Source organism: Cordyceps militaris (genome assembly GCF_000225605.1).
Source record: "Cordyceps militaris CM01 unplaced genomic scaffold CCM_S00004, whole genome shotgun sequence".
NCBI lineage: Eukaryota > Fungi > Ascomycota > Sordariomycetes > Hypocreales > Cordycipitaceae > Cordyceps > Cordyceps militaris.
The window spans coordinates 3,456,851-3,471,944 of NW_006271972.1; the positions used below are offsets into that span (position 1 = coordinate 3,456,851).

Sequence of the window (15,094 nt, forward strand, 5' to 3'; positions counted from 1 at the left end):
TCGCTGCCGCGGATCTGGCCGCCGCGCGGGCCCTGCGTGGTCGCCGTCGCCGTGTACAGCGTCGGCGCGTCGGCGGCCAGGAAGCGCCGCTGCGCGAGGGAGGTGCTGCGGCGAACGAGCGGCCGGCAGGAGCGTATTGTATTCATGTTTGCGTTGGGGTTTTTTTGTTTGGATTTCGGGCAAGTACCGGGCGAGAAGGGGCCGCCCGTTATTATACGTTGGGCTGTTGGGAGGATGCTAGGGCGGGATGGTGCACGTCATGGGCGGCGCTCGGCGGGAAATGCCGTCTGTTTTCGGAGAGGGTCGATGTCTAGAAAAGCGTACTTTGTGTGGAAATCGAGCGGCCTTTTGGGGCGCCTCGACGGCGGCGGCCATCGCCATCGTCCAGATCTGCGACAAGGTCGATGACGCGGATGGTGGGCGATGGGCAAACTAGTGCACTCTGAGCCCTCATCGTCATTCTGATTCATCCGCCAGGCCAAGATAGGGTCCAGGGGAGCGTCGATATTTCTCCGATGCGGATTGTGCCATGCCGGTAGCGTAGATGATGTCTTTATCCCGTACTGGTATATAAATGGTCCATGTTTCGTTGACCTGTACACACACAACACGATACCATATCCATCAAACACAAACATGAGCTCCTCAGGAAAAACACCCGAAAACCTCGCTGAACTGCAGCCCAAGATCAGCGTATGTATTTCAGGCAAAACTGTACCTACCCTGTAACTTTGCTGATGAGTGTCACAGAACACCGGCGCGTCGCACGGTGTGGCAGGACTGTCGCAGCATCGCCACAGTGCAGATGCCGCGAGCCGACGTCAATCCATTCATGACCAACATGCCAAGCCGGGCCTGTTTGGGCAAGCATTCCACAGGTAAGTCTTAACTCGCCCTTCCTGCTACGATGGTACGCACGGCGCTGACACGATGAAGCATTCTTGGGCGGCACGCCAAGTAAAAGGCCAACGTGGGGTTTTTTTTTTCACAGCTCGGGGAAATTGCCTACTTTCACAGCTTTAATGAATTGAAAGTTGGTACGCCAGGCAGGAAGCCGAAGGAGGGTGCTGGTTTATCAGGCTTTTTCTCACAGCTCCAGTGAATTGAAAGTCTCTGGCCGGCATGCCAACTCGGGAGTCGAATGCGAATGCTGGTTTCGCAGGCTTTCTTTCACAGCTTGGGTAATTTGAATTAACCTTGATTGCAAGTCATTTCTTGCTTGCCTGCCGGTCGCTTGACCAGCCAGCCTGTAGCCAGAGACGCCAGCCAAGTTCCTTGGAATAACAGAACAGATGCATTATGTAGTATATATACAGGTTCTTTGACCTCGAAAGATCTTTGCATACAACACCATTCATTGGCAACCGTTTTCTATACCAAAAGGGTCCTGGAAAGTGCACGACCTATTGACAGAAACTCGAACAGTACTCAACTTGGCAGCCGAACCTGTATACCAGTCACCATGCAAAACGCAGCAGAGCCCTCCTCAAAGGCGACTGCCGCCAACAACGCAGCGTCTGTTCCATGCGATCTTCCTCAAAGCTTTGGATCGGTGGAGGTCCGTCCCGCCGGGGCCATGGGCAACGGGCTGTTTGCCACCTGCGACATACCTGCTGGCAGCAGGATCCTGGCCGAGACGGCCATGTTTGCCTTGTCCCGTACCTATCATGGGCCTGACTGTGTAAATGCGTTCTGCACCGAGTTGCAGCGACTGTCGCTGGCCGAGAAGAAGGCGTTTGACGAGCTCTATCACAGCACCTACCACATCACCCCTGTGCTACGAAGCAAGGTCCGTGAATGGTACAAGCACAACGTAGTGACCGACACAGATGGGAGTGTGCTCAAGGGAAAGAGGCTTCAAGACGTCTCGAAAGCGACCGTGAAGCGATTTGCTAAATTCTTCAACAACTTTGTGGAAATGGACCCCAAAGACGCTCATGGCGGCCTGTTTGCCCTTTCCAGCCGCATCAATCACTCTTGCATTCCCAATGCCCACCAGTCGTACAATCCAACCATTGGCCGTCTCACTGTTCATTCGATTCGTGCCATTCGTCCTGGCGAACAAATCACCGTCAGCTACTTCGAGAATGCTTGCCGGCCGAAGCCGGAGCGAGCCTTCCTTCTCCAACGACGTTGGCGCTTTTCATGCTCCTGCCTCGCGTGCACCGATCCAGGCATCGAAAATGGCAGGAAGCGCATGCGCCAGCTGGACCAACGCCTCGCAGTCTATGCTTGTCCATTGGCTCGCTTCATTCTCCGTATGGACTCGCCGGAGAACGACAGCGAGGCACTTGACGACGCCCAGGAGCTCATCACGCTTCTCAAAGAGCAAGGCCTAGAAGAAATGGGGCTTTGCAACACGTACGTACTTGCGTCTATACCGAACTTGGGGCGCCTGGCCACCCCCTTGCTAACTCGGTGTGTGTGCAGGTATCGAGCGTGCTCCAAGTTCAGCCTCGCACTGGGCGCCTGGAAGGCCGCCAAGGACTTTGCCGTGCGCGAACTTGAACTTGAGCGACGCCTCATTGGGACGGAAACGGAGCACTTGGGGCATGAGGGCGCAGAATTTTGGTTGCGGCTGTTAACAGTATTTGCGAGCGACGCATTTGCCCACGTTACCGAACTCCAGGAATGAAGACGAGGATTTTCAGAGGCCCAGCGCAGAAGTAGTGGCCTTGCAATCATGGACCTCTGTTATGATGTGAAATTGCGAGAGGGGGAACGTCCTCCTGCTAGCAGGTGATTGTCTGTTTTCAAGATGCTGGGGGTTTCTAAGTTGCCCGCGCCTGACATCTGCACGTCAGTCTAGGCTGGTGTGCAACATGGGGTATATACCAAGTTAACGCTGTAATTCTAATCAAGTTGCACCCTGAGACTAAATAAAGCATTGCCTTGTTCATTCTTTACATGGAAGTAAAGCATTTTATATATAAAGTAGAGGTATAGAGGACAAGCTCTCAATCACACCGCGACATGAGAGAGCACTATTGAGAATCAAGTAAATGCATATTCAAAGCGCTGAATCTATCGAATCATGAAAAAAAAAAAGTACAGAGAGGGGAGAGAGAGCAAACAAGTTTCTTCTCTCAAACGCGCCATGTAATGCCAATAAAAAAAACACGCCAAGTATTCCCAACGCCGTCAACGGCAATGTGTACCATTGCAACGCGCTCATCTTCGTCTATCCAAGTAGGCCGAAAAAGGTCAGAATTTCCCAAAATGGTGCAGTATAGCAATGGCGACAATCTTCAGCCATGTCTGTTCATATCTATATGTGTATTGGTTCGCGACGGGTTACAACTCAATGGGCTCGTTGGGACGGGCGGATGGATCATGTTCCCACTCCTGGCAGATGCCGAGCCAGCTACGACGAAGGCACTGGCCCTTACTAGGGGTCACGGCTGGTTCGTCGTGCTCCCACTCTTTGCAGGTGCCCAGCCAGCTGCGATGGAGGCATTTGCCCTTGTCAGGCGCCGGCGTGCTTGTCGGCACAACGGTGGTGGACGTGGTGGTAGGGGTGGAAGTCACCGGAGGGGTGGTGATGATCATTGTCGGCGTGGTCGTGGCGACAGAGGAAGTCTCTGTGGCATCGTTGCAGCCCCAGAATCTACCCGGGGACTCGCAGCTTGTAGTGGTGGGCTCCGTCGTGGCAGTCTTGTCGTTGCACCCGAACCAGCCGGGCGTCTTGCACGTCGACGTAGTCGTCGTCGTCGTCGGCGGCGATGTCGGGCCATCCGTTGTCGTCGTCTCGTCGAGGCAGCCCCACCAGCCGGGCGTCTGGCACGTCGAGGTGCGGGTTCTGGTGCGTGTCGACGTCGACGTGGGCGGTGACGGCGTCGTCGTCGTCTCGGTGCCGTTGCTTTCGTACATTTTCCACTGGGCGCAGTCGCGGCACTCGGGCGTCTTGGCGCACACGGGCACGCCGTCGTACTTGAGCAGGACATCGCTAATGACGTTGCGAATCTTGTGCGTGCCGATGCCGACGCGCCAGCCCTTATCGGCGACGACATCATAGACGCACTCGTAGCCCGTGTGGCACTGCGTCTCGAGGGCGTAGCCGGCAAACGAGCACGACGCCGTCGCGCCGTTGCAGCTGCCCATGTAGACGGGATCGGCCGTGTGTCCAAAGTGGTAGGTGCCCGTGTACTCGCGTACCTGAGGCGTCTTGGCATGGGCGCCGGGCGGCATGGGCAGGCCGAGGCGCGATGCGGCGAGCGCGTCGGGCACGGCCTCAAAGGTAACGGCGGGAAGACCATAAGTGAGACCAAGGAGAGACGTCATGCCGCCGCCAAGGGAGTGCCCGGTTAGCCAGATCTGCGACTTGGGGTATATGTCGGTGACATTGTGGTAGAGCTCCTTCACGGCGGTGTAATATCGATTCTCCTCCCACAGAGCCTGAGTGACGCAAGTGTTGTTGCACTGATAGGTTCCCGAGGCACAGTCGCAGACCTGGTGCCAGGTCCACTGACCCTGCTGGGCACAGCAGCAGCTAAAGTATAAATTATCGTTTGTCTTGTCGTTGGACGTGGTCCCGTCACCGTCAAAGACGGCGGCGGTGGTGCCCTTGAGGCCGATGACGATAGTCGAGTTGTTTTCGTCGGCAAAAATGTGACCGCGAAGGCCGTCGCTTTCCCAGCCAAAGTCGAGCGACTTGTTAAAGGGAGCGCCAATTTCCTCCCAGTCGGGCTTGGACTCATCCTCGACGTAGGCGTCGGCGGTCATGTATGCCAGGGCCAGTACGCTTTCCTTGTCGGTGATGTCGGGGGACAGGACCTGGTCCATGGTCCAGGCCTCGGCATCCAGGGCGGCCATGATGCCCTGGCGGCGCGACTGGGTGACTAGAGGATCGACGACAAACGGCCGCCTGTCACGGAGCCGCTCTATGGTATCGACGCGGCTGCGGGCCCTGAGCTTGGGCAGGGTGTGGCGGGCAAAGCCGTCCTCGGCGGCGAGGAAGACATTGGCGTCGTCGTGGGACACGTCGCGCCTCCGGTGCAGCGCCGGGTGCATGTTGGTGCCATGGTGGAAGATGTGTCGGAGGCTGAAGACGTGCTCGGCGGGCTGCGGCGCCTCGGGGCTGCTGGGCAGGCTGGGCCCTGGTGGCAGGAGAATGTCGGCGGGTTGCTGAGGGTGCAGCTGGGCGTGGCCGGGGAGAGCGAATAGGGACCAGAGCAGGGCGGCCGTCACCGCGCCGGCGGACGGACAGGTCGAGGGCATGGTTCGTGATTGTGTGGTGAAGGCCAGAGCCGCTCTATGGACAAAGTGCGAGGCGTGAGGCCATGCGAAAGAGAGAGAGTTGGTGTCGAGATGGGCGGGATGGATTGTTGGGGGTGGCGGCGAGGTGAGGAGATGGGCGTAGTCGGAAGCCGGATAGGCGATGGGTGGTGAGTGACGAGTGACGAGCCAAACGTGCGGGTGGGGGGCGATGTTGTCATAGCCTTTGAGGAGCAGCCCAGGCATGGCACGCGGGCCTCCCAGGCGTGCGAGTTAGCGGAGGGATTAGCGGGATGCTGTAGCGGAGTACGTAAGCCCTATAATGATATCGTCTTTAGTGGTCTTGATTGCAATGGTGGAGTCCCCCGAAGTACCAGCCACGACATCGATAGCAGATGCAGTAACGCCGCAATGTGGTAGGCAGGTACCTCTGCGACGCTTGACAGTGCAGAGATACATGGTCGGAGTTAGACCCGATGGGTCCGCCATGACAGCCGAAACTTGCTCCTGCGGGTCCATGTGACCAGGCACCGACGAGCTCGAGGCCTGTTTTCAGACATGGCTAGGTAGACTGACACGGCTGATCAAAAAAGAATATATAAAAAAAGAGAAGTTCTAACACGTGCTGCAGCCTAGCAACATTGCTACCTACACAGAGGATCATCGCAAAATGGGGGACGGGTCCAGTTGCTGTGTAGAAACAGGCCCCACGCGGGTATAGAGGTAAACAGTTGGGATACTGCAGCAAGCATTGGTGGTTTGTTGACGAGACTCGATTTTATCATCTGTCATCAGCTGACATGTATTTGTTTGCGTTCATTTTCATCTTTTTACCTTGATTTATTTCCAACTTCAATACGCCAACGCTGTTCTGGTTCCCATCTCTCTCAACAGCCCTATAATAGAATAGAATAAAGCAACTTCCCGCCCCAACAAGCCCCATCAAGCCCCCAGACCCACTCGCTTCCGCTTTACAGCGCCTCCATTTCCATTGTCGATTCAATCCTTGGCTCCCTCTTTGCCTAACAGGCAGCAGTTTTTGCCTTGCTCCCAAAACACAAGACGAAACTAAGATTTTATTCATGCTTACTGCAACCTCGTGTTAGTTTGATTGGGTCCCGACGTCCCTCGATGACACATGATCTATTCTCTCGTCGCTACCTTGTCCTGCTATCCGCCATGCAAACGGGCCGCGGCCGAAACTCATCATTTCCACCAGCATTCAGCATATTTCCGGTCGCCACTATTACCGTGTGTTCAAGTTGAGCAGTATATTCTAGCATCCCGATCGCTATGTCAGAAGATGGCGACGCGACAAGGCAGCAGGCAGCATTTCCCAAATGATCCCATAGCGCGTGAGCCCAGATTTCCCAAAACATGGTTACGATAACAAGTCAGAATCGTTGATACACGGAAATAATTCTTGAAATCGAGCCCTTATCCACACTGTGACATACATGCGCCCGGCTCTGTGTTAGCTATACATGGCAAGAAGAAAATATACAAAGAAGAAACCAATAACGCCGTCTATAGAAACCGAAACCAAAACTCCGTCGCTAGAAACCCAAACCAATAACGCCGTCGACAGAAACCCCAAAATTCGCAACTCCATCCCAATACAACAATATTCTCTCCTTGGTTATTTAACCCCTACCCCTCCTTCACCTTCCTCCGTCAGTCGCAGTAGTCTTGATACCTCAGACTCCATAGACGGCGACGTAGTCGACCTCCATGGCAGCGTCGAGACCACCGATAGTTTCGTTGGTGGGAGTCCTAAAGCCGGCAATGCCATCTGGAAAGGCGCCACCGACAGCAACATTGAGGAGAAGAAACATTTTGGTGTTGGCCACGGACCCCCAGTATTTGCCCATGTCCGACTGCTTGAGGACAAAGCGCGGCTGGTCATTGACGAACCACGTCATGCGCTCCTCGGGACGGCGGCGGTCCATCTCCCAGGCAAACACGTTCCAGTTCTTGAAGCCGTGCTCGTCGGCCTGTTTGGAGCGGCCGCCGGGCTCATTGCACGGCCCGCCTTTGGCGGTCGGCCCGCAGTGCAGCGTCTGCCACAAGCGGCTCACGCCGTGCGCCGTCTCGAGAATGTCGACCTCGCCGACGGACGGCCAGTTCTGGTAGTGGCCGCGGTAGGCGCTGCCGAGCGTCCAAAACGCCGGCCAGATGCCCATCTGATCGCCGCGCGGGGCCGGGCCGAGCCTGATGCGCGCCTCGATGCGTATCTTCTGGCCGACGGCGGCGCCGACGTCCCAGCCGGCCACCGTCTCGATGCGCGCCGACGTCCAGCCGCCGCGGCCGTCGGGGAGGGGCACGATGCGTAGCGTCTGGTCGGGAGTGATGTGGATGTTGTCCGGCGACGACGTGTACGTCTGGACCTCGCCCGTGCCCCATTTGGCCGGGCCGCCCGGGTACTGCGTGCCAGTGTCGTATGTCCACTTGGAGAGGTCAAGCGTGCTGCCCGAGGAAAAGTCGTCGTAGAAGAGGACGCGGTCGAAGCCCGCGGGGATGCGCACGCCCGCGTTGGCTGTGGCGGCGGCGTTGGCGTGGACGCTGGGCGTCGAGAGCGCGGCCAGGGCTAGTAAGCGGCGTGTAAGCATGGTGATGGAAGTGTGAGGAATAGTTGCCTTGTGGTGTGTATTCGGAGTGGGAATGACGAGAAGTCAAGGAGATGGCCGAAAAAAAGTATGCAAGCCAGCAGCAGGGGAACGTCTTCTTGTAGCGAGGGCGGCCATGGTGAGGAAAAGGGTTTCCTTAGCGCCCTGAATAAAATATTCCAATAAAATATTTGAGTTTTCCTATCAGGCCACGTTTGCGAGAAGTGCAAAGACAAAATCAGCCAAAATCAGCCAAGCTCATGTAGTGGCAAGGCCGCCGTTCACGAGTCTGAATGGGCCGGCGAGGTACGGTATGGGGCAGCCTTGTGAGGAACTTGTCAAGTGAAGACTCTGTTTCGTTTCTAATTCAACCCTTAACACTGTCACCTTGATTCAAAACCTTCCGGTGATATTTTCGGTGTGCCTCTCAGGCCACGTGTGCGAGAAGCGCAACTCACATTCAGACACTGACTTGTCCGCGGCACGGGTATGAAGCCCCCAGTGGCAGGCCAAGATTATTTGGGGGCAATTTTTGCTCTGTGACTAGCAGGCCCGCGTTCATTAAGCGACAAATAAATGCCACTAATAACGCTGAGATTTATATTGAGTTTGCGGGAAGTGGACATGCCTCGCCGAGGGCTAGAGTGGATGGCTGAGGCTAATAAGTGAGGTCTGAGAAGTTGCAAGTCCAGGCAAGGGGAAATATGTCCGAATTGCAAATTGTTTCCTTATCGTAGTCACGCTATTCAAAAATCAGTAACTTACAGAAGAGAGAATAGAGAGAGGCTACCAAGCTAGGTTTCTCAAGGTAAGCCTCGACTTCCAGCTCCGACTGCAACATTCCGCGTTGTAGTTTTGGCAGGTTAGGCGGTACCGGCGTAGTACCATCGAATAGAAGCTCATGATGCGTCTTCATTTTTGACACTCCTCAGAATTGGTTTCTTCGGGTTGGATTGCCTCTGCTTACCGGTAGAGAGGCGCGGAGTGTGTAGCATTGGAGGAGTGTGGCAAAGGAGCCGGAGCTACCACCAAGTGACTTTGACAGCCACTCTTGTGCGCAGGCAGCCATTAATGGTACAAGCTATCGTCGCCGTGATCAATATTAAAAAAAAAAAAAGTGATTATACCAAAATTGAAGCGACCAGGCTGCGTATAAGTGCTTCAAAGAAGGACATATATTTGGCACAAAGGTCAGCTGTATTCACCGACATTGGTGAGCACCGGCGCACCATTTGTCTATGCGCTTCTTTTCTCTTTTCTCCTCTCTCTTTAATTTGTACATAGCCCTACAGTAGTCCCTATACTTGAGTGCAATATTGGTCCTGTTAACTATAGCTATAATCATTAAGGCAGGCTGAGAAGACGCGGTGGTTGGTGTCTGGGAAGCGCTGCAGTGAGTTCTGCCAACTACGGCGTAGTTGTGCCGTGGAACATCCTGGTCATCTTATAGTGACAGCAAGTCCCTCCCATACCGTTGGAAAATGATTTTGTTTTATTTGTCTTTTTCTTGCGGCTATAGAAGAGCATGTGCACCTGAAGAAGCAACTGAAGGATGCGCGACGCCCAGTTGGCTGCTTTTGTAGCCATTCGTTAAGGCTGCAGGCTGTCTCGGAGAGACCCGATGGGACTCACCAAACATCCCTGCACAGCCCTCCAAGCAGATGGGTAGGCAAGGCAGAGATTGATGGCGTAAATTCTACGCTAAAAGCAAACCGATTCTGAAGAGTGTAGGCACATACGTAGTCCTTACGGTACATCCTTTCCAGTCATACTCGGTTAACTTCATCATCTTGTCACTCCTCGTTCCCGCTCACGTCCAGCGCTTTCGACAATAACCCGGCATGGAGCAAGTGCTGCTCGGCAATAACACTGCTGGGTTCACGCCCCTCCCAGGCCTCCTCCCCATTCCGCTGTCGTCCAGCCTCACATGCAACTCCAGCTCAAGCTTCGGCTCTAGCTCGAGCTCCTCGCATCGCCAATCATTTTGCGTCTCGCCCGAAGGCTGGGGCCCCCTCAGTGGCAATGCTTTCTACCTGACACCATGCTTCGTCGACGGTGCAATTGGCATCGTATCAATATGTGCCATTATCTGCGGCCTCGGCGCCGTCACCTACCTCCAAAGGTGTGGCATTGTCGGTAAAGCCCTGGTTGGAAAGTGGCATTTTGCTGCAAAATTGGTATGCTGGTTTCCTCAGCGGCCGTGGACGCGAAGCTGGGGAGAATTTGGCTAACCAAGTGCGACACGAAGGTCACTGTTGTCGCAGTCTTCGGACTGACGGTCGCTCAAACGATCAACGTGGCTCTTGGAGAGCCCGAGCATTTCCTTCAGGATGTGTCATTTTGGTCACTCGGCGCAGTATCGACGTCCCTATTCGTCATCCTCTGGGCGCATTGGCTCGAAAACTTCTGCTCTTTGTGCGAAAACGCCGTCGTTTTGACATACTGGCTTTTTTTCGTGCTCGTGTATACCTTCAAAGCTATCACGCTTGCTCTGGATCCAGCAGTTGGCCCTCGCTCGTCAGCTTTCATCTTCCATTGCACAGCATGGGCGCTTGGAGCAATGGAGCTGTTTCTTGAGTTTGTTGTGGCTGAGCTGCTGCTGAAACCGTGCTTTGAAGGTGAGAGTGGCAGAAGCCCTTTGGAATTTGCAAATATCTTCTCAGCTTTAATGTTTACATGGCTGTCGCCATTCATGACTTTTGGATACAGCAACATCATCACAGTCAAGAACTTGCTTGCTCTCCACCCAGACGACACCTCGAATACGTGTTACCACAGACTTGAGGCCGCTTGGGTTCGGGAGGAGAAGAATGGTAAAAAGCCATCGATTTGGATCACTTTAGCCAGGTCGTACGGTGCCGAACTCACCATTTGTGGCATCACAGAGTTTCTCAACAACATATTTTGGATTTTTCAGCCGCTCGCTCTCCAACATCTCATCCAATGGGTGGCTTCCAGAACTACGGGAGATCCGCAGCCGTATACCCGGGGCGCGTTTTGGGCTTTCGTAATGTTTTTTGCGTCGTTCTTGAAGACAGTGGTCAGTATTCAGAGCCGCTGTAGTTCTGATTCACTCTAGCCTAAGGCTAAACTTTTTGTTAGTGTTTTCAAAAGAAAATATCTCAAACGGTCACTGTCGCAACCCATGTTGCGACAGCACTCAAGGTGAAGCTTTATCACAAGTCAATCAAGTTGTCTGGTCAAGCTCGCAGCACGAAGTCGACCGGCGATATCATCAACGTCATGAGTGTTGATGTGGCAAAGGTATCTGACATGGTCGCAGAGGCCCATTCGGTCTGGTCTCTGGCTTTGCAAATAATTTTGGCACTAGTTCTACTATACCGTTTGCTTGGATGGGCCATGTTGGGCGGTGTTGCGCTTATGATTGTGCTAAGCCCTGTCCATGGGCTCGTTGTCGTTTTCTACAAGCGATTCCAGGTCAAATACATGAAAGCCAAGGACAACCGGACGAGACTCATGGGTGGAATTATTGATAATATGAAAGGTGAGATACACGAACCCTGAAAATCCCCTCGCAGTGCTCACCAGTTCCGCAGCCATCAAATTGTATGCTTGGGACTCCGTTTATCAGGAAAAGTTGCGCTGTGTGCGCCACGACGAAGAACTGAAGGCAATGCAAATTCAATCAATCCTGGCCGGCTCATTCACCATTCTCTTCTCTATGCCGCGCTACCTGATCGCCGCTCTCAGCTTTGGTATCTACGTACTCATCCAGTCGAAACCGCTCACAACCGACATCGTGTTCACTTCGCTTGCTGTCTTCAACATGCTCAAGTCCCCTTTATCTCAACTTCCAAACCTAGTCTCAACCATGACGGAAGGTGCCGTGTCATTACACAGATGTGTGGAAATTTTCACAGCAGAAGAGCTCCAACCTGATGCTGTCATCATTGAAGCGAAACCTGCATCCCCATCAGGTGGACTGGTTATAGTCAAGGATGCCGCCTTCACACCTGGAAGCTCTGAGAGCAAAGAGCTCATCAGCATTCCGCACTTCTTATGTCACCAAACCGAGTTTTGCTGTATCATCGGCTCAGTCGGGTCTGGCAAATCCTCGTTCCTCAGCGGTATTCTAGGACAGCTCCACAAAACAAAAGGAACTGTGAAGCTACGCGGGACTGTCGCCTATGTCCCCCAGACTTCATGGATCATGAATGGTTCGATCAAGGAGAACATCTTGGTTGGCTCTGCATGGAATTCTGTGGTATACGAACATACTCTTACCGCGTGCGCATTGCGTCCTGACCTGAAGACACTACCCGAAGGCGATGCGACCGAAGTTGGCGAACGCGGAATTTCCCTCAGTGGGGGCCAGAAGGCCCGAATAAGCCTGGCAAGAGCTGTGTATTCTCAAGCTGACATCTACATCATAGACGATTGTCTGGCTGCTGTGGACGAGCATGTTGGCAAGCACTTGATTCAACGGGTGTTAGGTCCACACGGCATTCTTCGCAATCAAGCACGTATCCTTGCAACAAACTCGACCCGTGTGCTTAGAAGTGCTGATGCTATCTACTACCTTCAGGAAGGACAAATAGCCGAGCAAGGCACTTGGCAAAAACTCATGTCCACCGAGACGGAAACTTTCAAACTGGTCAACACGTACCTGAAGAAGCAAGAGTCGGAGCGAACAACCAGTGGAACTGAAACTTTGCTCATCGCAATTGAAGCTGAACGATCTTCTCCCGCAACACCGTTGTCTGTGGACACGAAGCACGACCTGGATGTCGCTGATATCAAAGAGGGACTCGCAGAGGTACAAGCTGCACAGGCCATCACTCCGGCCGCCATGCCAGAATTCATCACAGATGAAGTCCTCGATGCAACGGAAGCCACGCCTCTGCTTACTGACAACAGTCAAAAGGAGACTGCTTCAGACACGAACGTAAAAGACGGTTCCGGGCAGCTCGCCAAGGGAAAATTAGAGACGTCAGAGAGAGGAAAGGTAACCATGGCTGTCTACAAGGCTTATATATCAGCTTGTGGTCATTTCCAGCTCGCGGCGTGGGTGTGTTTCATGATGTTATCCCATGCAGCAGCGCTCAGTAAGGATTTACCAGGACTAGTATTTGCGCGCTCTGCTGACATCGACATCTTCCAGGCAGTGGGTTGTGGATGCGATACTGGACTGACAAGAATGCCAAGTACGGTGGCAACTACCAGCCAGGCCAGTTCATTGCCATTTACACAGCACTCGGGCTCGCGTCTGCTCTGTGCGGAGCTGCCACATCGATTGTTGTCAATGCTTTCTGCCGAATCAGTGCCTCCAAGAAACTGCACGACGACATGGCAGCAGCCATGTTCCGAGCACCTTTGAGCTTTTTTGAGACGACGGCAGCGGGACAGATTCTCAACAGGTTTGGCAGCGACATGTCAAGGATTGATGGCGAGATGATTGGGACATTTACGCAAGCAGTAAGCTGCCTAACGTCTATTATGTTCACGCTTGCAGTAGTGTGCTGGAGTAAGTAGGCAATCGCATCTTCGCACTATCGGTACTGACGGAAGCAGCATCGCCCTGTTTCCTAATCTTCGTTGGACCCCTGGCCTACATCTGCGTCGTTCTTCAACAATACTACGTACGAACATCTCGCGAGCTCTCTCGTATGGACAGTTCCACCAAATCCCCCATCTACTCGCACTTCCAAGAATCTCTAGGTGGCGTAAACACCATCCTCGCCTATCGTAAACAAGACATTTTTGAAAAGGAAACCAAGACTCGTATCGATAATAACCTCCAGGCATATTTCCTCTCCTTTTACTCCAACCGATGGATCACACTTCGCGTCGAATTTCTCGGCAGCGTCATCGTCGGAGGCGTCGCTGCCTTTGCCGTTGCTGCCATGGCTACAGGCCACCCAGTCGACCCTGGCGCTGTCGGGCTTGCGCTCTCCTATGCACTTGAGATCACCACCGCCCTCATGTACACAGTCAAAACCTCTTCTCAGATTGAAAACAGCCTCGTCGCTGTCGAACGCGTCCTTGAATACACAGCGATCCCCCCCGAGGCGCCTCTAGAAAGCAGTCCCTCTACTGCTCCACTGCCCTCTTGGCCCACGGTTGGCGCCATCGAATTCCAGCACTACTCGACACGATACCGTCCCGGTCTTCCCTTTGTCCTGGAAGACGTCAATCTGTCCATCCCCGCAGGTGCTCGCGTCGGTATCGTCGGCCGTACCGGTGCAGGAAAATCAACTCTCGCTCTTGCGCTCTTCCGCATCATCGAGCCTGCCGAGGGCGCCATCGCCATTGACAAGGTCGACACCACCTGTATTGGTCTGAACGACCTTCGTCCCAGACTGAGCATCATCGTTCAGGACCCGGCCATCTTCCCCGGTACTGTGCGAGATAACCTCGATCCAGCCTCTGTGCATACAGATGAAGAGCTGTGGTCTGCTCTTGCGCAAGCACAGCTGAAAGCCCATGTCGAAAGCATGGAAGGCGGGATCCACGCCACGCTGCACGAACGCGGCTCAAATCTCAGTCAGGGCCAACGTCAACTCATCAGTCTGGCGCGCGCTTTACTTAGTTCTGCCCGTGTGCTGGTGCTGGATGAAGCCACTTCGGCTGTCGACCACCGTACTGATGCTATTGTGCAGGAAACGCTGCGTGGGAAAGAATTTCAGAACAAGACCATCTTGACGGTTGCGCATAGAATTAACACGATTGTGGACTCTGATTACATCGTCGTGCTGGAACAGGGCCGAGCACTGGAATTTGACACACCAGAGGCGTTGGTGGACAAGGGTGGCTTGTTTAGAGATTTGGTTGTTGAGGCCGGACTCTTGGGACATTTTGCAGACATGAAGGGAAACAAAATGCGCCAGGCGCCCAAGCATCAACCCCGGCTTTAAGCCAATCCCAAGCTCTTGCGGAATGCATAGCCACGTCTTTTATTCAGCGCAGCCTGCCTGGGAACTATTTTGTCGCAAGGATAACAGCATCCTCCGCCGCTGTACTTTGGAGTCATAGGCCACGATACACAGAATACAGTCCGCCGACCTTTGCTTACACGGTCGGCGGAAGGAAGCTGTTCTACCACTACAGACCTGATAAATATCGCCTTTCGGATCTGGGAGGTCGCAGGTCTGGCCGCAAGCTCGTGTGACGACCGCCAGACCAGTGGAAGACCAGTTGATATCGACTCTTGCACTGTGGCTAACAACTCTTCCTCCAGTTTCTATGACTTAGATTTCCATTACTGCACTTATAAAACGTCCTGGCCCTGTTGTGCGCAAATATCCGTAGTAGTG

The 15,094-nt window shown here is 53.9% G+C and overlaps 5 protein-coding genes across 5 annotated transcripts; 3 read left to right on the top strand and 2 right to left on the bottom strand.

The window, feature by feature from the left end:
• Positions 1 to 636: 636 nt before the first annotated feature.
• CCM_06110 (uncharacterized protein) lies at positions 637 to 961 on the top strand (the record flags this gene model as incomplete). The annotated part of the gene is made up of 3 exons (XM_006671251.1): positions 637 to 693; positions 751 to 878; positions 937 to 961. The coding sequence occupies 3 exons, from the start codon at positions 637 to 639 to the stop codon at positions 959 to 961; spliced, it is 210 nt and encodes a 69-aa protein (XP_006671314.1).
• A 501-nt stretch (positions 962 to 1,462) lies between these two features.
• Positions 1,463 to 2,635, top strand: CCM_06111 (TPR domain protein; the record flags this gene model as incomplete). Its single annotated transcript, XM_006671252.1, has 2 exons — positions 1,463 to 2,361; positions 2,431 to 2,635. 2 exons carry the CDS (start codon positions 1,463 to 1,465, stop codon positions 2,633 to 2,635), a joined length of 1,104 nt encoding a protein of 367 aa, XP_006671315.1.
• A 659-nt stretch (positions 2,636 to 3,294) lies between these two features.
• CCM_06112 (autophagy related lipase) lies at positions 3,295 to 5,460 on the bottom strand (the record flags this gene model as incomplete). Its single annotated transcript, XM_006671253.1, has 1 exon — positions 3,295 to 5,460. The coding sequence occupies one exon, from the start codon at positions 5,458 to 5,460 to the stop codon at positions 3,295 to 3,297; it is 2,166 nt and encodes a 721-aa protein (XP_006671316.1).
• A 1,451-nt stretch (positions 5,461 to 6,911) lies between these two features.
• Positions 6,912 to 7,823, bottom strand: CCM_06113 (Carbohydrate binding family 6; the record flags this gene model as incomplete). Its single annotated transcript, XM_006671254.1, has 1 exon — positions 6,912 to 7,823. One exon carries the CDS (start codon positions 7,821 to 7,823, stop codon positions 6,912 to 6,914), a length of 912 nt encoding a protein of 303 aa, XP_006671317.1.
• A 1,838-nt stretch (positions 7,824 to 9,661) lies between these two features.
• Positions 9,662 to 14,695, top strand: CCM_06114 (multidrug resistance-associated protein 1; the record flags this gene model as incomplete). The annotated part of the gene is made up of 6 exons (XM_006671255.1): positions 9,662 to 9,997; positions 10,057 to 10,860; positions 10,923 to 11,325; positions 11,360 to 12,886; positions 12,943 to 13,305; positions 13,353 to 14,695. 6 exons carry the CDS (start codon positions 9,662 to 9,664, stop codon positions 14,693 to 14,695), a joined length of 4,776 nt encoding a protein of 1,591 aa, XP_006671318.1.
• Positions 14,696 to 15,094: the final 399 nt, after the last annotated feature.